Source organism: Castanea sativa, chromosome 12 (genome assembly GCF_040712315.1).
Source record: "Castanea sativa cultivar Marrone di Chiusa Pesio chromosome 12, ASM4071231v1".
In the NCBI taxonomy this organism is placed as follows: domain Eukaryota; kingdom Viridiplantae; phylum Streptophyta; class Magnoliopsida; order Fagales; family Fagaceae; genus Castanea; species Castanea sativa.
Window position 1 is genome coordinate 6,203,543 of NC_134024.1, and position 20,457 is coordinate 6,223,999.

General features: G+C 36.8%; 3 protein-coding genes and 1 pseudogene across 3 annotated transcripts; 2 read left to right on the forward strand and 2 right to left on the reverse strand.

Annotated features, from left to right (window-relative positions):
- Positions 1-890: 890 nt before the first annotated feature.
- LOC142620086 (uncharacterized) lies at positions 891-2,802 on the reverse strand. The gene is made up of 3 exons (XM_075793516.1): positions 1,995-2,802; positions 985-1,562; positions 891-902 (listed from the first exon to the last, which is right to left on the reverse strand). The coding sequence occupies exons 1-3, from the start codon at positions 2,800-2,802 to the stop codon at positions 891-893; spliced, it is 1,398 nt and encodes a 465-aa protein (XP_075649631.1).
- Positions 2,803-4,254: 1,452 nt separating this feature from the next.
- Positions 4,255-6,324, reverse strand: LOC142620087 (uncharacterized). Its single transcript, XM_075793517.1, has 2 exons — positions 5,636-6,324; positions 4,255-5,581 (listed from the first exon to the last, which is right to left on the reverse strand). The coding sequence occupies exons 1-2, from the start codon at positions 6,322-6,324 to the stop codon at positions 4,255-4,257; spliced, it is 2,016 nt and encodes a 671-aa protein (XP_075649632.1).
- Positions 6,325-8,356: 2,032 nt separating this feature from the next.
- LOC142618577 (putative RING-H2 finger protein ATL49) lies at positions 8,357-8,977 on the forward strand (annotated as a pseudogene).
- Positions 8,978-17,797: 8,820 nt separating this feature from the next.
- On the forward strand, positions 17,798-18,872 carry LOC142621088 (E3 ubiquitin-protein ligase RHA1B-like). The gene has a single exon (XM_075794402.1). It carries the CDS (start codon positions 17,963-17,965, stop codon positions 18,512-18,514), a length of 552 nt encoding a protein of 183 aa, XP_075650517.1. The 5' UTR covers positions 17,798-17,962; the 3' UTR covers positions 18,515-18,872.
- Positions 18,873-20,457: the final 1,585 nt, after the last annotated feature.

Consider the following 20,457-nt stretch of genomic DNA (forward strand, 5'->3'; position numbering starts at 1 on the left):
CGATTATCACTTTACACGAATTCATAGGCTTACCTTAAAAATCATAATACTACTTTAAATTGTTCATCATACTTGTGATTTGAAGAAACACAAAAAACTTAACCTGGATACCATAATCCCACTACTTAATCTTTTTTTGACATTTGAAAGAGCAGGCATGATAATGAGCGACGAGGCTTTATGATTCATTTGTGCTAACGCTTTAGATGTTTGGGATCCTTTAGCCCGAAAAAGAACAAAAAATCAGTTTAGCACTTATGCTCTCGTAAGCGTTTTAATTCCTCTTAGACTCGTAGTCCGTGGAGCCGAACAGGCGTTAAAGTCAACTTTAACACTTATACTTTTTGCAAGTGATTAATTTCTCTTAGACTTGTGGCCCGAGGATCCGAACAAGAACTAAGGTCAGTTTAACACTTATGTTTTTTTGCAAGTGATTAATTTCTCTTAGACTTGTGGCCCGAGGATCCGAACAAGAACTAAGGTCAGTTTAACACTTATGTTTTTTTGTAAGCGATTAATTTCTCTTAGACTTGTGGCCCGAGGAGCCGAACAAGAACTAAGGTCAGTTTAACACTTATGCTTTCTGTAAGTGATTAATTTCTCTTAGACTTGTGGCCCGAGGAGCCGAACAAGAACTAAGGTCAGTTTAACACTTATGCTTTCTGTAAGTGATTAATTTCTCTTAGACTTGTGGCCCGAGGAGCCGAACAAGAACTAAGGTCAGTTTAACACTTATGTTTTTTGCTAGTGATTAATTTCTCTTAGACTTGTGGCCCGAGGAGCCGAACAAGAACTAAGGTCAGTTTAACACTTATGCTTTCTGTAAGTGATTAATTTCTCTTAGACTTGTGGCCCGAGGAGCCGAACAAGAACTAAGGTCAGTTTAACACTTATGTTTTTTGCTGGTACGGAATTGAAATGAACAGAAGCTTCATATAAAAGGAAATTCTTTTCTTAATAATAATATCGTCGTAAGTTATTTACATTCCAAGGGCGAGGAATCACCCTCCCATCCAGATCCTCTAAACGATAAGCCCCTACACCTGCCACTGAGGTAATTCTATATGGCCCCTCCCAGTTAGGACCCAACTTTCCCCAGGCAGGATTCTTTGCTACCCCCACTACCTTTCTTAGTACTAAATCTCCTGGTACCAAGGGCCTGGTCCTAACTCCCTTGTCATACGTCTGCTTGAGCTTCTGTTGATAGTTGCCCATCTTCACATTGGCTATTTCTCTACTTTCCTCAATTGTATTCAAACAATCATTCATCAGATCATGATTACTTGCCTCGTCATAATGGTCGGTCTTCAGGGTGGGAAAACCTGACTCTAACGGTATTATAGCTTCCATCCCATACGTCATTGAAAAGGGAGTCTCGCCTATCGATCTTCGGGGTGTAGTGCGATAAGCCCATAGTACATGAGGTAATTCTTCTACCCAGCCTCCTTTAGCGTCATCCAATCGTTTCTTCAAACCTGCCAAGATGACTTTATTTGTTGCTTCGGCCTGTCCATTTCCTTGGGGATAGTACGGTGTGGAATATCCATTTCTTATTCCCATTTCTGCGCAGTACCGCCGGAAAACCTTACTATCAAATTGAAGACCATTATCAGATATCAAGGTGTGTGGGACCCCGAAGCGAGTTATGATATTTTTCCAGATGAATCTTTTTGCATCCACATCCCTAATGTTGGCTAATGCCTCGGCCTCCACCCATTTCGTGAAGTAATCCGTGCCGACAATGAGCCATCTCCTATTACCTGTTGCCCGAGGAAACGGCCCGACGATATCTAAACCCTACTTAGCAAAGGGCCATGGGCTGGACAACGGATTTAAGTTACCTCCTGGTTGATGTACATTGGGTGCAAACCTTTGACATTGATCACACTTCTTGGCATACTCTTGAGAGGTTCTCTGCATGCTTGGCCACCAATACCCTTGGGTCATGGCTCTATGAGCTAATGATCTTCCTCCAGTGTGGCTCCCACACACACCCTCATGCAATTCTTCCAGCAAAGGTTCTACGGCTTCAGGATGTACGCAAAGGAGGTATGGACCTGCATAGGAACGCCTATAGAGTTTTTTCTCCTCCGATAGCCAGTAACGGGGTGCGCTTCTTCGTATCGACTCGGCCATCTTTCTATCCTCAGGTAGTATCCCGTGCTGTAAGAAAGCTATAATTGGGTCCATCCAGCTTGGGCCTACATGAATGCTGTGAACCCGTACTGCCGGGATGCTGGTTAAGCTAGAAGACAGCAAATCCTCCACCATAACCATACGCGGTAACTTCGATCCCAACGAAGTGGCTAACATTGCTAATGAATCAGCATGAGAGTTATGTCCCCTTGGGACTTGCTGTACCTTGAAACTGTCAAACAAACCCAACACCCCTTGGACTCGCTTCAGATAACTTTTCATCCGCTCATCTTTTGCCTCAAACTCTCCATTAACTTGCCCGACCACCAATCGGGAATCACAGAACACCCTCACTACTTTTCCTCCCAAATGTTTAACCATCTGGGAGCCCACTAAAAGAGCCTCGTACTCGGCCTCATTATTAGTTGCTGGGAATCCCAACCTCAATGACTTTTCAATGACTAGTTTCTCGGGGGATATTAACACAACTCCAACCCCGGCTCCCTTTCGATTTGACGCCCCATCCGTGTAGACTTCCCATGGAGTGATGTTTTCCGTTCCAATGGACATTATTGACATCACGGCATCTTCGGGATAAGCTTGACCGTCCGTGAACTCGGCTACGAAGTCGGCAAGGATTTGCCCTTTGATAGCCGTCCGGGGCATATACTTGATATCATAAGCTCCCAGCTTGGTTCCCCACTTTGCTACACGACCCGTATAATCCGATTTCCGTGTGATAGCTTGTAGAGGAAATTGAGTGAGTATCACCACGGTGTGAGCTTGGAAGTAATGAGGCAATTTCCTTGTTGCATGCACCACGGCTAGAAGCGCTTTTTCCAACGGTAAGTATCGCTGTTCTACTTCTTGCAAGGACTTGCTGACATAATATATTGGTTTCTGGACCCCGTCATCATTCCGTATTAAGACAAGACTTACGGAATGATTTGTGACGGCTAGATAAGCATATAGCACTTCTTCCTTCTCGGGCGTTGAAAGTATCGGCGGTCTAGATAGGTATTGCTTTAAATCCTCAAAGGCCAAATTGCACTCGTCAGACCACTGGAAATCTTTCCACCTGTGCAAAAGGCGATAAAATGGGCGGCACCTATCTGCCGACCGCGAAATGAACCTATTCAAGGCTGCAATTATGCCAGCTAACCTCTGCACCTCTTTAGGGCTCCGAGGAGGATGCAACCCTAAGACAGCCTTAATTTGGTCAGGATTAACTTCAATTCCCCGATGAGTAATCATGTACCCCAAAAATTTTCCCGAGCCCACTCCGAAAGAACACTTTGATGCATTCAAACGTAATTTATACTTTCTTAACACCGAGAAGGTCTCCTGCAAATCTGTCAAATGGTCTTCTGTCTTCTTACTTTTGATTACCATATCATCGATATAAGCTTCCATGTTACGCCCTAACTGCGCATCGAACATTCTGGTCACCATTCGTTGATAAGTGGACCCTGCATTCTTCAGACCAAAGGGCATTACTCGGTAATGGTAATTACCATTCGGGGCACGAAAAGCTGTCTTCTCCTGATCATTCAGTGACAACGGGATTTGATGATACCCTTGGAACGCGTCCAAGAAGCTTATTCGGGGGTGCCCTACAGTTGCATCCACCAATTGGTCAATTCTAGGAATAGGGAAGGGATCCTTGGGACATGCCCTATTCAGATCCGTAAAGTCAATACAGACTCTCCATTTTCCATTCTTCTTTTTCACTACGACAGTATTAGCCAGCCATTCAGGATAGAAGATCTCCTTGATCGCACCAGCTTGCTTTAGCTTACCAACCTCCTCTTTAACTGCCCTGGCGTGCTCGAGAGATGCTCGCCGAGGAGGCTGCTGTCTAGGCGTCGCATGAGGGTTAACATTCAAATGGTGGCAGATAACTTCTGGATTAATTCCTGGCACATCATAAGTCGTCCATGCAAAAACATCAATGTTATCTCGCAAGAATTGAACTAACTCTTCTCTTTCCTGTATCGGCAACTTGGATCCGACCTGAAAATACTTCTCTTTATCTTCCCCAATAATTACCTTGGTTAGCTCCTCGGCAGACCCTTCATCTTCAACTGGGCCGACTTCCCGAGCAGCCTCCTTTAATTGCTATGATGTCTCAGGAACTTCTGCCTCCAACGAACCCCGTCCTGTGCGAATAGTGGCAGACATTAGACATTGCCTAGCCACCGTTTGACTGCCATGTAACACTCCCACGCTTCCCCCTGTAGGGTACTTCACCATCACATGTAAAGTTGATGAAACTGCCTCCATTGCATGCAACCAGGGTCTAGCCAAAATGGCCGTGTATGGAGAATATGCCATAACAACTATGAAGTTTACCTGTACCTCAGAACCCTCCACCTGCACGGGCAGCCTAATCATACCTCGTGGGATCACCTGGTTTCCGTCAAAACCAACCAAGGGATGGTCATATTTTTCCAAGTCTTCCTCTTTCAACTTTAGCCCATTGAACAGGTCCGGATACATAATCTTGGCACCACTTCCATCATCCACCAATACACGTTTCACATCATATCCCCCAATACGAACCATGACCACCAAGGCATCATCATGGGGTTGAAATGTTCCCTCTTTATCCTTATCAGAAAAACCCAAAGTAAGCGCCACCGAGGATCTGAGTCTTTTGTTTGTTTGATGATTCTCTTCCACGTCTTCAGTCCCACATTTGTTTTGAACGGTCATAACCCGAGGAAATTTCCCAAAGTCTCCTCTTGGCTGGGTTAAGATAACGTTAATAGTGCCTAAAGATGGTTGAGGGGCCTGACCCCAATATTTCCGAGTATCTAGTTGTTCCTGATTCTCATTCGGCTTTGCCAACAAGTGATTGATCTTCCCGGCCCTAATCAATTGATTTAAATGGTCACGTAACGTCCGGCATTTCTCCGTGGTGTGTCCCTTGTCCTGGTGGTAGTGGCAGTGGAGGTTTTGGTTCCTCGTAGATGCATCTCCACTCATTTTGTTTGGTGGCCTAAAATAGGGCTCATGCCGAATTTTCTCCAGTATGTGATGCACAGGCTCCTTAAATAGTGAGTTAACTAGAGGAGCCTCGGCGGTCCTCGGATGGCTTGTAAAGTCTCGCTTAGGCCTAATACCTTGAAACCCTTCCCCCCGAAGATCTTTCCTCTCTAGATACCCTTTCATTTTGCCTTTGCTTTGCATCTGATCCTCTTCCACCCGCTTATATTTATCTATCCGGTCCATAAGCTGACGCATGTCTACCGCAGCCTTCATTGTCAAAGACTTCCTTAACCCATGTTCCGTGGGAAGACCTACCTTGAAAGTTCTCACAGCTACACTCTCCACATCCCCGTCGATTTCATTATACGTTTCCCAGTACCGGTCAGAATAAGTTTTGAGTGTTTCACCGTCCCTCATAGACATAGACAGTAGAGCATCCAAAGGTTTTGGAATCCTAGTACAAGTTATGAACCTTGCTCCAAATGCCCTAGTCAATTCCTCAAAGGACCTCAGGGAACCCTCTGCCAAAGCATCAAACCACCTCATAGCCACGGGCCCCAGGCTGGAGGGAAAGACTCTACACATCAATGCCTCATTATTCGAATAAACGGCCATCTTCTGACAAAAATGACTAACATGCTCTACAGGGTCAGTCCTTCCATTATACACAGTAAAAAGGGGTTGGGAAAACCTACGAGGTAGCTTTGCTCTGTTTATCCTTGTCACAAAAGGGGATTTGGCAATTTGTCTCAGGGCTTTACCCATTGCATCACTCCCGTCCTCGCGATATATTCCATCAGTATCGGGCATCTTCGTCACTTTCAGCTGCTTTGCCCTAACACCCGAAGACACACTAGCACGGGTCATACTTCTGGTAGGCTCAAACATTGGGGGATGAATTCCTCCTGGGTTCGCTTCCGAATTATCACTGGAAGAGCTAGCATCATCCTTGCGTCTCCGCTTCTTACTATCCAAACGCTTGCGTAAGTACGCTATCTCAGATTGCATCTGTCGCAACACGTCGTCGCGAGACATATGCCCCTCAGTTAACGATCGTTGCTCAGCCCTATGATCGCCATCATATGCCTTCACCACCCCCGAAGTATGTCCTTTCCCTTTATCACGTTGGAGACTAGCAGCTACCTCCCCCCCTCGTGAGCTTACTGATTCTTCCCCTTCCAAATACACCTCCGCCATATACTTCTAAATGGAATATGCTACGCTGTTGTTGTTCCCACAGACGGCGCCAATTGTAAGGACCAAAAGCTCATAAAATCAATCTTCGAAACGTTATTATTGCTCTATTCACTTAAGAGTCCTCATACAATACATTTGGTAGAGAGGGTTCAACAACAAAAAGCCCCCTCCTCGTAATCTCTTGATTCCTACTTATACTATTCTTTGCTTTCATCATAGCCTTACACCTTGCAATCTGCGGTCCTTTTCCCGTGACACTTGTCCGTCGGCAATGGAACAAGATTCCATTTTGCATCCCTGTCCGTTCGGTCATGTCCACATTAATGCGACGGATAGAGGAGATGCTTGCTAATTAATGCGGGAATGGTTGTTGCCCAGCATTTAATGCAACTTTGCAACCTTCCAAATCAGCCTATTACAACCAGATATTTGTAACATGCCCCTTATTTAGTTATCGTCCACGCCACCTCATCTTCGGGCACACCTGGAGAGACCTCATCTTTCATTCTAAATGTTGGCCTTCCTTTCTTCGGGTCTTCGGGTTCTCAGGTCCTCGGGTCCTCACATATATATATATATATATATATATATATATATATATATATATATATATATATAATTGTGAATGGTTTTAAATATACCTGTGCATTATGCATAGAGTTACATGCTAGTTTAAATAATGCAAGCTATATTAGCCACTTTTACTAATACAATTGACCAATTAAATTAATTTTTAGAATAAACAAAGCCTTCTCTTTAGGGAGCGCTTGGTTCGCCGTGAAATTACATTACGCTGTAATGTTACATTATAATAATCTTATCTCAATATAATAATATAACATTACATTGTTTAAGAAGATGATGAGATTAAGATGATATATATTTTGTAATTTTAAATTATGGTAATGTTAGAAAAAATAAAATAGACCAAAAACCTTAATGTTACATGATCATAATATACATCACATAAAGGGTATATCACAACAAACCAAATGCCCCATTTATGCCATTTTTTGTCCCCATATTTCGGGGTTACTCTTTTCAGTTTGGACTTTGGAGATTATTATGAATGGGATATTGGTAATACCGTGGTTAATTTTTTGTCTCATTGTTCAGCAAAACAAACTAACAAAAATATGGGATGCCTAACTCACATACTTCACCAGAAGGATTAGCTCTATTTATCAAGCTTTACAGTAATAGGATTTTTCAAAGTGAGAGTTGTCTTCAAGACTTGTAGTTAATCTTGATGATGTAATCGAAGGAGTACTATAAAGTATAAACGATTTCAGTGAGAGTTGTTCCACAATCATAACTTCTCTTTTTGCAACGAAATTATTTTGGCGTGACTAACTAGTGTATATTACATTATTACTTTCACATAAATTTACTATTCTTTTTTACATTACTTATTGTCAGTAAGATTATAACATTAAAATTGTGACAAAATTGTGCTAGAAAAAGTTGTGATTCTAAATATTTTTACGTTGGTGGGACGAGGGATAAGATAGAGCAAACAGTGTTTGAAGTTTTAACTCGTAAGTTTGTGAATTAGATAAGAAACTAAAGAGGCGAGTTATTTGGGTAAGAAACTATAAAATGACTAGTACCATATAGGTCCACGTCATGACAAGACAAGATAGTCAAAAGACAAAAAAAACTCCGTACCATGCAAAATCCAAATTTTTATTGCATGTAATTCTAATACTACGTAAATTATCATAATTTTTACCACAAATATTATATATGTTAAATTGTGATTAGTTATTTGTTATTTTTACATAAATTTATTATTTTTTCTCTACTGCTCATAATTGGTTACATAAACAATTTTGTTATTTTATATGGTCTTAATTTTTTTTAATTTTACCACCTTGTGTATGCAATGGGATTGTCAAAAGTCGAAAGTCCAAACATTCAAAAGTCGTACTTGTTTTCCTAGATAGCCAGGGCCGTAGGTACTCTTTTCATTTTTGGTAAAAGTCACCGGCCACACTAATTGTCCTTCATTTTTGCCACAATTCTTTGCATCATGGGGTTGCAGAGTAGCACTAAATTTCCAAACCTTACAACATCAACCTCTCTAAACCTTTTGCCATGCCTTGTAAAACACATTCTCATATTGCTACTCTCATACCTGCTTCAACTTTGAAAATTCTTATCCTTTAGACATCGAAACCATGCTGATTATCAGCCAGAGAATCGACCATCTCCTTCATTGGTACCTCTCCCCTTCCACCTCATAGATGAATCAATCAAGAAGCAACTTCCAATAACAGAATATGGTGACTTGCTCAAAAGAAGAGGAGCTAACTGTAGTGCAGAGGGCTTGGTCTGTGTTGTGTGCTTGAATAACATGGAGGCAAGTGATGGGATTAGAGAGCTTTGCAATTGTTCTCATGTGTTCCACAAGGAGTGCCTAGATGTTTGGATTGGTCAGGGCCAGGTAACATGTCCTTTGTGTAGATCCAAGCTATCACCTAGCCAAAAAATGGTGCCAGGGTTGGGAGGAGATCCATGGAGATTGGAGAGGTTGAGTTACTTGTTTGGTGATGATTATGATATGATAACTTTTTGATTTTGATTCTAAACTACACAGCAGTAATTGTATCTTCTTGTCCTAGAAGATTTTCAAGGTACTTTACCATTACTTCAGGAGGATTGTTGTTTCTGTTTAGGCAGGAAAACATGATTGCCACCTTAATTTGTGCAACGAAATGTATTGCTAGCTGTAAATATTCCTCCAAAAGTGAGGCACAAGGTTTTTGTAATTTATGTCAAACTTTCATTATGTTATATATATTTTCTTATTTGAATGCTTTCATGCATAGATGTTCTCTAGTTTTCTTTTTTAAATTCAGACTACGATCAACTCCTCATCCTTTTCTGTTTAGAAAAAACAAATAAAACAGAAACAAAAATTGGACTAACCACGCAATGATCACGCCTGGTATGATTTTAATTATATTATTATATTAGAAAAGGAGTTGTTTGTCTTTTTTATTTCTGTTGAGATGGATTGCATTTTTTGTTTTTTCCGTGCATAAAATAAAAATACCATAAAATTTTTTTTCATGATGCGCTCTTTCCAAAGACCGGTTACCTCTTAGAAAAAGAACACAGTCTAGGATTCATTTGAGAATAGTTTATTTAATGAATAGGGCATGCATTAATTTATTTATTTTTGAAAATTTTTTTTTGAAAATTGAAAAAGTTGTTAAATTTTTTTCAATTCTCCATGATATTTTTTCAAAAATGATAAATTATTGTATGCCCTAAGAGCATACATTAGTAAAATCTTTATTTAATTAAAATTGAAATTTTTTTGCTGAAAGTGTAAAAAATAGAAGAAGTTAAAAACCAGTTAAATAGTATAATAGAACTCATGAATAATGCTAAAAAGTATAACAGAACCCATAAATAATACCAAAAAGTTAAAAACTTGAATAAGTTAAAACTTCCATAAACTCCCAAACGGAGTTTTACTGCCACACACTCACAAAAAACTGGACAAAATGTGACGTAAAGTCACAATTTCGAACTAATATGTAGTGTGTGATAGTATTTTTCTCATAAAGATATATTCTCAACTTTAAAGGTTTAAAATACAAATTGTGGCAACTGATCAACCAAATAAAAGAGGAAATCCATTTCCAGGAAAGTAGGTAACCGTGTATTGTAATCTCAAGATGATGAATCTTTTTTCGTGATTGAATTAGGAGTAAAGACCTTATGGAAGATATTCAAACCCAACATGAACGCGATGACATATGAAAATAAAAGAAAGTATCTTGTGAAATGATCTAATGAGATCATCCTCCCAGAATATTTGAGACTCATAAGACTCATAATTTCACTCAGGACAAAATTTAATTACAAAACTGGTTATGAGCTAAGGTTACAACCTTACTCAATATCTTTTTATTGGAAATGAATTTTAACAAATCCATCATTAGATTAAATCTTCTTCTTATATCTCCCGTACTTGTAAAATTTCTAGAAAATAAAAAATCAATAGTTTTGTCATTAATAAATTGTTTGTAGTTTAAAATTATGTATAAAATATAAGATTATAGATAATCACATTGTAAACAATATCCGATTTATACAAAATTTGACATGTTTATTAAGAGCACGAAGAACATGCAATTCAACAATTAGATTTTCAAAATATGTAGTAATATTTATTTTATTGAGTAAGGTTGTAGCCTTAATTTACAATCAATTTTGTAGCTAAATTTTGTCCTTTCACTCATACTATAAGGGAGAAATCTTATGAGACCGTTTTATGAGATAATTTTCTCATGAAAAATTACAACTTCTTGACTTCTATTGTCTAATAATTTAAAACTGGCTGATAATTTTCTCATTAGATATAAAGTTTTCAAAAAATGCAATTCCGCATAATCTCGCATTAAATTTTGGGAAAATTGACACTTTACCACTCTAAACTTTTTTTTTTTAATAAACAGTAATACTTATTAAAACACACACGAAAATAGTAATATTAGTGTTTTAAACCGAGTTTATAATATATAATTTAACCAGAGTACAATTACAAAAAGGTTTAACCTTTGTAGTTGTAGACTAGAGTTATAAATAGCGGTCACTAGATACACACAACCAATGTGGGATAAACATCCCATTTTTTTTAGTAAATAGTATTACTTATTAGAACACACACGAATGCACACTTTGCACCCTCAACTATCACACTTTGCACCTTGGTGTTACTTTTGCTGTTATGTTTAACGGAATCCTACTGCATGTGATAAGCACATGCAATTTGCTTAGATGGAACAAACTTAAAAGACTGAAACACCATTCTTCAAAATCAATTAAAACAAAAGCCAATTTTTTTTCACTTCTCTCTTCCTGTCTCATGTGCGTGACAACTTCTTCCCTAATCAGATTCTGGTACCTAAAGGATTAAAATTCAATGATACTACTGCACTTTTTATCTATAAAAGATTCTAGCACAGGCAAGTTTCTATAAAGATCAGTTTTTGGTGCCTACGAAGTATTCTATGTTCACTACCCAGGTTATCTATTGTTCCTCAACTTTGTGTCTTTATGGACAAATTCAAGAAAAAATTGATTTTAACAATATTTTGGATATTTTACCCCTGTATAACTTTTAACTTTTAACTTTTAAGGGCATTAGAAGTTTAATAAAGTTATTTCTCAAAGAAGCATGCTTCTTTTAGCAGTTTATTTGGGGATTTAGCATTTTTCTTTTTGTTACAATCATGAAAGTACTAAGCCCGGCGAGAAAAATTGCAATGCACTGTATCTATCTTGAAGTTACTTTAAAAAACTTTTTTTTTTTTTTTTCATTTTTCCTTCCAGTGTCTCTATTTTTACTTCTGAATCTCTTTCATCTGTGTATAGGCATCAGCCCCTTCAAGCATTTCTACAATAGATGATGGGCCATATGCTGGCCATGGAAACAATGGAAGGATAATAAAACCTCTAGGAGTTGATGTGCCAAGGAGAAAAAAAGACGGCCTTAGTGGAAGCATGATTTCTTTAATTGTACTAACATCTTTCACTGTTTTGATTATATGTGTGGGATTCGCTTGCCTTTTTGTGTTGAACTGTGGCTCTTGTAACCCTTAAATCCCCAATTCGGAAGAGGTTGGCACGCACATGAGACAAGGAGATAGATATGGAAAAAATTGGCTTTTGTTTTAATTGATTTTGAAAAAGCAGAGTGTTTCAATCTTTCAAGTTTGTTCCATTTAAGCAAAATGTATGTGATTGTCATGTGTAGTAGGATTCCGTTAAACATAACAACAAAAGTAACACTGGGATGCTAAATGTTTTAGGGTATAAAGTGTGTGTTCGAATAGTTTAGGGTGCAATATGTAATCAGATGCATAATTTAGGGTGGCAAAGTGTAATTTCCCTTAAAATTTGTTGACTTTATTTTTGAGTGAATCAATATAAATCTGTGAAACATTAACTAGAAAGAAACTTTTGCTCAACATTGGCTTGACCCAATGTTAGGCTCTATCAAAGTCACACAAATACATTTTCTTTTCTTTTCTTTTTTTCTTTTTTTTCCTTCTATCTCTGCTACTTCCAAAGTAAGATAAAACAACAATTTTTTTTCACTATCAAACTTGTGTTACAACCTACTTGGATAGACAAACTCGCCAAAATAACAACACATCTTTTGTATGGGAGACTTCAAGAGGGATATACATCTACAAAGAGTAGCCCATACCTAATTACCACCTTTACATAATTTTGGTACAAAGTAACACATTTTTCAAAGTCCTAGCCACCACCTACATCAATTCAATTTACAACCATAAAGAGTATGCAAAAATTTGTAGATACTCTCAAAATATAGATAAATAGTGTTCATTCCTCTCATATTCATGGTAAATCTCACCATAAATTTAATGAGTGAAACCTATTATAAATGTGAGAGAAAGAGACATTATTCTTCGTGTTCTAAGAGTACCTAAAATTTACTCAAAAATATGACATCTTTTTCTACCTATTGAAAACAATTAATTTGCTTGTACATTATTCCAAAGGGCGGTGTTCAAAAGTTTAGAGAAAAAGGGACCACATAAAACGAGTGGCAAGTTTTAAACAAACAAAACTAGAGTCTTCAAGGCTTTAGGTGATGTGTGGCTAATTTAATAGTTTGGTGAAGAAGTTTTTGGTCATGCATGGACTTTGCTTTGCATGCACTTCCCTTAATTTTAAAGAGAGAATGGGTCACGGATGTTAATATGCCCTCAATCCCAATCGGCGATGATTCGTACTGATAACGAAACTTCTGGATTTTGATGTTATCAAACGAGAGTGGCACATCAAATCAAAAAAAAAAGTGGCACATTGACTTCTCTCTACATAAATTTGGCTTGCCTGCCAGCTGCCACTAGTCAATTTTTGCACTACAAGTACTTGCATTCTAGACTCTCAAGTGCTATACTCTGACAAATTTGAACTAGTGGGGTTTACGGTTTAAACGTCACCGCTTATGCTTCAACTCCATCCTTTTCTTCTCGAAGAAAAAACTTATCATTGATATGATATTGTCCCTTACAGTTTTAATTATCAATTAGAGTCCAATACCTTCATATAAAGCACATGACCTCTCCATACTTAGATGGATTTAGTTCACCTAATTAAGAGGTCTTTAAGACATTTTGATCCCCACACTTTGAGAGAGAGAGAGAGAGAGAGAGAGAGAGGAAATAACTTGTGATTTTACAAAAAAAAATTTCAAAGTATGTTTTTAATTAGATTTTTAGATATATTTTTTTTAAGATATTCAAAAATACCAAAACAACATCATTTTATGGACATCTAATGGCACAATGTAACAAAATTAGATGAAAGAATTGTAGAATATGGCTTAAATTAGGAGTTTGGCTCCTTGTTGGATTTAAATAAGGAAGGAATTTTAGTCCTTTTGGGTTACTGTTGTTTGAAGTTATCAAGCTTTATTAGAAGTTTTGTCTACCACTTGATTTTGAGTTCTATTTGGAATATGAGTGATTCTCTTTTTGTGTGTGGAAAAGAAGTCTAGTTCTTCTTGGTTTTGGATATACTAGCTAACTCAAGTCTCTTATATAAGCATAGTGCTGCTATGGAAAATTAGAGAGATAAAAAGAGTAGTGTGGGTGTGAGAAAAAGAGGCTTTCTTTTTTTGGGTTATTTGATATTTGTGGGTTGCAATTTGGAATGGTGAGACAAGTTTGATGCCGCTTGGTTTTGGTTCTACGGTTTGGTGATTTGCTCTCTCTTGGTGCGTTGCAACTTTTGGATTTGATTTGTGACTCTCTCTTTGGTTTGTGCACAATTGGTATTTGGTATTTGTATTTGTTATTTGTGAACCTTTGGTTCTTTGGTTTGTATTTGGTTCTTAGGTTTTGTATTTATGAGAGAGAGCTATTTAGGTGTATTTAGGATTTAGGTTTGTGAGAGTGCCTCTACATCAATTTGTATTATCCCAAATTTGATATAGTGAAATTTGTTCGTCATTACCCGTGGATGTAGGCTATTGCCGAACCACGTAAATCTTGGTGTTTTGTGTCTATTTTCTTCGTTCCTATTATTAGTTTGAAAATCTTTCACAAGCCTAAAATATTTTCACAATCAATCTTGATAATTTAAGCTTTCGCTATTTTACAATAGACTAGTATCAGAGCCAAGGTTCACTACCTAGGCGTTTGGATATGTTCTCTTTGGTGATTTTGGTGATTGGTTCGTGCATCTAATTTTTAGGGAGAAAGATGTTAGGTGATTCATCTACAAAATCTTCGACGGATTCTTCTGGAAAAGCTTTGTCAGAGTCTTCTGCAAAACCTTTGGCAGTTAGGACCATGGTTTCTAATGCTAAATTTGAAGTAGAGAAATTTGATGGAACAAATAACTTTGGCATGTGGCAATGCGAAGTTATGGATGCCTTGGTCCAACAAGAGTTGGATATTACTTTGGAAGACAAACCTGAAGGGATGTCAGACAAGGATTGGGAAAAGATTAATAGACAAGCTTGTGGCACTATTCGTTTGTGTTTGGCCAAGAATGTTAATTTTGGTGGTGACATGGTGATTAAGCCTTTGCACAAGTTCAAGTGTTGCTTGGACTTGTTCGGTATTTGCAATTTGAATTAGCCCGTAGGGGCTTTGGTGCTGGCAACGAAGAAGTTTCATTTGTGGTGATATGCACTTTGTTTTGGACTCTTATTTGGATTTGGTACCATCTTTGGGTGCATTGGATTTGGATAAGAAAGGAATTTTATTCCTTTTGGGTTACTGTTGTTTGAAGTTAACAAGTTTTAATTAAAGTCTTGTGTACCACTTGATTTTGAGTTCTATTTGGAATAAGAGTGATTCTCCTTTTGTGTATGGAAAAGAAGTCTAGTTCTTCTTAGTTTTGGGATATACTAGCCGACTCGAGTCTCTTATATAAACATAGTGTTGCTACGGAAAATTAGAAAGAAAAAAAGAGTAGAGTGTGGGTGTGAGAAAAAGAGGCTCTCTCTTTTTTGGTTATTTGATATTTGTGGGTTGCAATTTGGAATAGTGATAGAGGTTTGTTGCCGCTTGGTTTTGGTTCTGCGGTTTGGTGATTTTATCTCTCTTGGTGCGTTGCAACTTTTAGATTTGATTTATGGCTCTCTCTTTGCTTTGTACGCAATCGGTATTTGGTATTCGTATTTGATATTTGTGAACCTTTGGTTCTTTGGTTTTGTATTTGTGAGAGAGAGCTATTTGAGTGTATTTGGGACTTAGGTTTGTGAGAGTGCCTCTACACCAATTTGTATGATCCCAAATTTGATATAATGAAATTTATTTGTCGTTGCCCATGGATGTAGGATATTGCCAAACTATGTAAATCTTGGTGTTTTGTGCCTATTTTCTTTTGGATTAATTTTTTTCATTCCTATTGTTAGCTTGAAAATCTTTCACAAGCCTAAAATATTTTCACAATCAATCTTGATAATTTGCGCTTCTGCTATTTTACAACAAGAATTACAATATTGAGTAAAAGTAAAAGTTATAGATGTTACAAAACTAAATAGAATTTTGACAAAAGTTAAAGAGTACAATTTATAATTTAGTCCTTAAAACATTTATAAAAAAAAAATGATTTGAATCATTTAACCATAACTAACACATCATTTTCTCAATCTTTTGACATAATGATATCATGCCCATGACAATGCCATGAAGTTTAGCCGCCCCCCAACCAACGGAAACCAGGTCATTGCTGCCAACTAATGATTCATACTAGGATATAACAATGGCTAATCTCAAGTAGTATGACTGTATGAGCCAAATTTCAGAAGGCTAAAGGCTTGCGAGGTGCTTGGCAGGTATGATATCTGACAAGATAAGAGGAAGATATATTGATCTAATCATTGAGTTTTCATGTAAAAGAAAGTTTAGGGACACAGTTTTTAAATCACAACTCTGACGTGATCGATTGTGAGTAGTGGTTTATGTGTAAGTGATTGTCCGCTACATACGCTCAACCACTCCAACAAGTTGTGACCAAAATTGTGACAAATGATGTAATCTTAAAAGGTGAAAGAAGACTTTTATGTAAAAGGGAGACAATTGGCCTAAATCAACTTATTTTAATGTGATTGGTTTCATTGCTTCATGAATGGATCTATTCGTCCTGTTTGTAAATTGTAATGCCCTACATAGATTGAATTTTGAAAGTAATGTCTGTTTTTAAAGTCATAATTGCTGCGTTGAGCAAGTGTACACAACACGTGGCACTCATTGCTCACATGACTATAGGAATAACTAGTGCTCAGAGTAGTAAATGGGACTTGTGAGTCACGGACTCACGAGTCCTAGCCGTCCTACACAATTTTGTTGACCAAATAAGAGTCATAATATAATTCGTAACAAATTTCACATCTCTTTAAAGTGGCTAATTGTTAACAGCGGGTAATAAATATTACTAGCAGTAGATTCATTTGAAATCAACATTAACCTGTTAATTCAACAATTATGAAATTTATATATTATGAAAACTATTGTGTCTCTATCGTTAATTTTTGTTGTGACGACTTTCATCAATGGTTTGAGTTGCAATATATATATATTCTAAGTTTAGATATATAAATTTACGTCTAAACATAATTGACACACAATTAAAGTATAATTAGAAGGAAACTTGACATGAAATTAAAGTCTAATTAAATATAGAGACACTAGTTATCAAATGATTGTAAAATTAAAAAATGCACATGACACATAATTAGAGTATAATAAAATTCTAATTTGGTTATAACTTTCTCCCCACATCTAATTTTATATATTATTATATCATATTACAACAAAAAAACAAACATATATCATATTACAATAATAACGGTCTTTATGTAAATATAATTTATTAATTTATTTTAAAATAGGAAAATGGTTTTTTGATTTATAAATTCATTTCTTAACCCTTTTTTTCATTCATAACACGCACACACATGTAACATGAGAAAGTGAATCTTAAAATAACAATTTCCACTCAAAATAACATCCTTATAAATATATATAGTGTTTAGGTACCATGATTAATTTTGTTTCATTTAATTGAAAATAGTAAGGTATTACAATGTTAGATCATATCTGTTAAGTTTGAATCTTAAAATAACAATTTTTACTCAAAATAACATCCTTATATATGTATATTTAAAGAATAATTTTGTGAATTTTATAATGTTTAGGTACCATGGTTAATTTTGTTTCATTTAAAATGAAAATAGTAGGATATTACAACGTTAGATCATATCTGTTAAGTCCTTCTATTAACTCTACTACAAGTCTACTACCTTGTGGATAAATATACATAGAACCTGAAGTGAAGGATACTCCTTGCAGAAGTCATGTACCAAGCTTATGGTTATGGGATTGTCCCAAGTCCAAATTCTAAATAGCTTAGTTGTCCTTTTATATATATATATTTCAACTTGGCTGTTGTATACGTATACACTTCCTTTTTCCTATTGTTAAATCAAATACTACCTCTTTTCTTGCCGACTTAGGCAGAAGACTTTCCAAGTAAACCCCATTTAAGATGCTTCTCCATCAATTTCAATTTCAATTTAAATCATTCAGCAGCAACCCACACTGATTGTCGTTCATTTTTGCCTTGCTTCATGGGTTTGTCTAGTGTAAGTGTTTGCAATAAACTTCCAAAGCTTACTACATTAACCTCTCAAAACCATTTGCTAGGCCTTGTAAAAGACATTCTCATATTGCTACTCTCGTACCTGCCTCAGCTTTGGAAATTCTTATCCTTTAGACACCGAAATCATGATGATGATCAGCCCGAGGATCGGCCATCTCCTTCGTTGGTCTCTGTCCCTTTCCACCTCATAGATGAATCAATCAAGAAGCAACTTCCAATAACAGAATATGGTGACTTGCTCAAAAGAAGAGGAGCTTGTAGTGCTGAAGACTTGGTCTGTGTTATGTGCTTGAATAACATGGAGGCAAGTGATGGGGTTAGAGAGCTTTGCAATTGTTCTCATGTGTTCCACAAGGAGTGCTTAGATGTTTGGATTGGTCAGGGCCAGGTAACATGTCCTTTGTGTAGATCCAAGCTATCACCTAGCCAAAGAGATGAGCCAGGCTTGGGAGGCGATCCATGGAGATTGGAGAGGTTGAGTTACTTGTTTGGTGAGGATTATGATATGGTTACTTTTTGATGTCTAAACTACCAAGCAATACTATGTTATATGCAGCAGTTGAAAATCTTGTCATAGAAGATTATCAAGGTACTTTTAAGGCCATTTCCTAAACATCCCTACTTCTTGTGGGGTACTGTTCTTTCCTTTTAGGCTGGATAAAGTTCTGGATCTATCAAGTATATGAATGATGAATTGTAAAGTTTTTTTTTATTTCTTATTATTTATGTTCAAGCTCTAAACTCTTATTTCATCTGTAGAGGGGAGGAGAGGCAAGGGAGCCGTGCATAGTCTCCTTATTGGCTTTCAAAATCTCCATCCTCCTGTTGCAATTTAATAATACATATCACTAATTGACCTCCCTTGAAAGAAAACAAAGTCCAGCTTCATCATTATCTAATCTTAAAGTTGTTTTTAAATCTGAAATCTGATCATTTCAACTAAAAAAATAATCCAAGTTGGCCTACCTCCCTGGAAAAAAATTTTCAATCCTCCAAAAGCAAAAACAAGTCTAAAATAATCCAAGTTGCTTTCACGACTTCGAGAATTAACAATTAACAAAGCTAATTGAAAATGTCACTCTTAAGTGCAACAAATTGGATTATTTGTCTTACTTTATTTATAATTGATTGTTTGTTTATTTTGAGACAGATTGCATTTGTTAAGTTATTTAGACCCCTTAAACACAATTACATTAACTTAATTAACAAGCTAAGTTATTAATTAGTCCAAATTCTAGATCTAGGTTAAGACAATCATATAATTATATCAATGTAAAGTGCGGAATATAAAAATACAAAGATATGATGACCCAGGAAAACCAAACCGGTAAAAAACCTAGTGAGGATTTAACCTAGCTATCCTCAAGGTAAACCTGAATCCACTATGAAAGAATCGAAGTTGTACAATAGCGACTTAGACTACTAACATCCTATTGCTACCCATCAGTAGAACTTACTGACATGACCACGTGTAAGCTCCGAGACCATGGACTCCTTCTTTCTTGGATTCTCTAGCAAGTTCAAGCACTCCCACTTGTGTATCTTTAAGCTCTTATGGCAGCAACTGAATGATCATCAAGTTCTTGAAGAAATCTCCTTTTTGATAATCCTAAGCTTGTGTGAAGGCAAGCACCTCTCATATTTCACAAGAGATTCACACAAACAACAATATGAGCAATAAAGACTCTAGAGAACTTTTAGGTACAAACCCTAGATACAAAAAAAGACACTCTCTTTTTTCTCTTAGAAGTCTTTAAAAACGTGCTTAGGGTTTCCTTTATATAGTGGGAGAAGTGGATCTAAAACCCTAATCCTTAATGGGCTTGAACCGTGTTTTGGTCGACTTAAAATTCTGCAGAAAATTTCTGATGCACGATTCTCGATCGATCGAGCCGTTCAGAAATAGAACAGTAATTTCCCGCAACTACTCGATTCCAAACTTACATTAAACCAAACTTTGAGCAAGTCTAAACCTAGACTAAATGTTTTGATAATGGTTTGCCAATACAATACACATTGAAGTTCTAATACATTAGTCCCTAAGGTCTTAAAACCTAACAACATTTTTTTTTTCTGAATAAAATAAAGTATCATATAAAATTTCATGATTTGGTCTTTTTTGAAAAGAAGTTGTCGGGAACTGATTGCTAGAAGATTAAAGAGTTTTAGAAATGAAAGAGCTGAGGGAGAAATAGTGCTAATGATAGATACGCAAGGAAGCCAAAGTCATTGAGTCTAATGGATTAGATTGTATTATTGACTCACTGTTTATAGCCTATGACTGTGCGACAGTTGAATAAGATGCATTCTTATGCAGCTGGTTTGAAACTAAAATAGCCTATTTTTTTATAATAAAAAAAAAACAATTTCCCAATAATTGAGTTGCAATACAACATGATTGAAGATGTTCAAAGTTCAAATCCAGAATGTATGCCTATCTCTTTTCATTTTCCAATGGGTTCA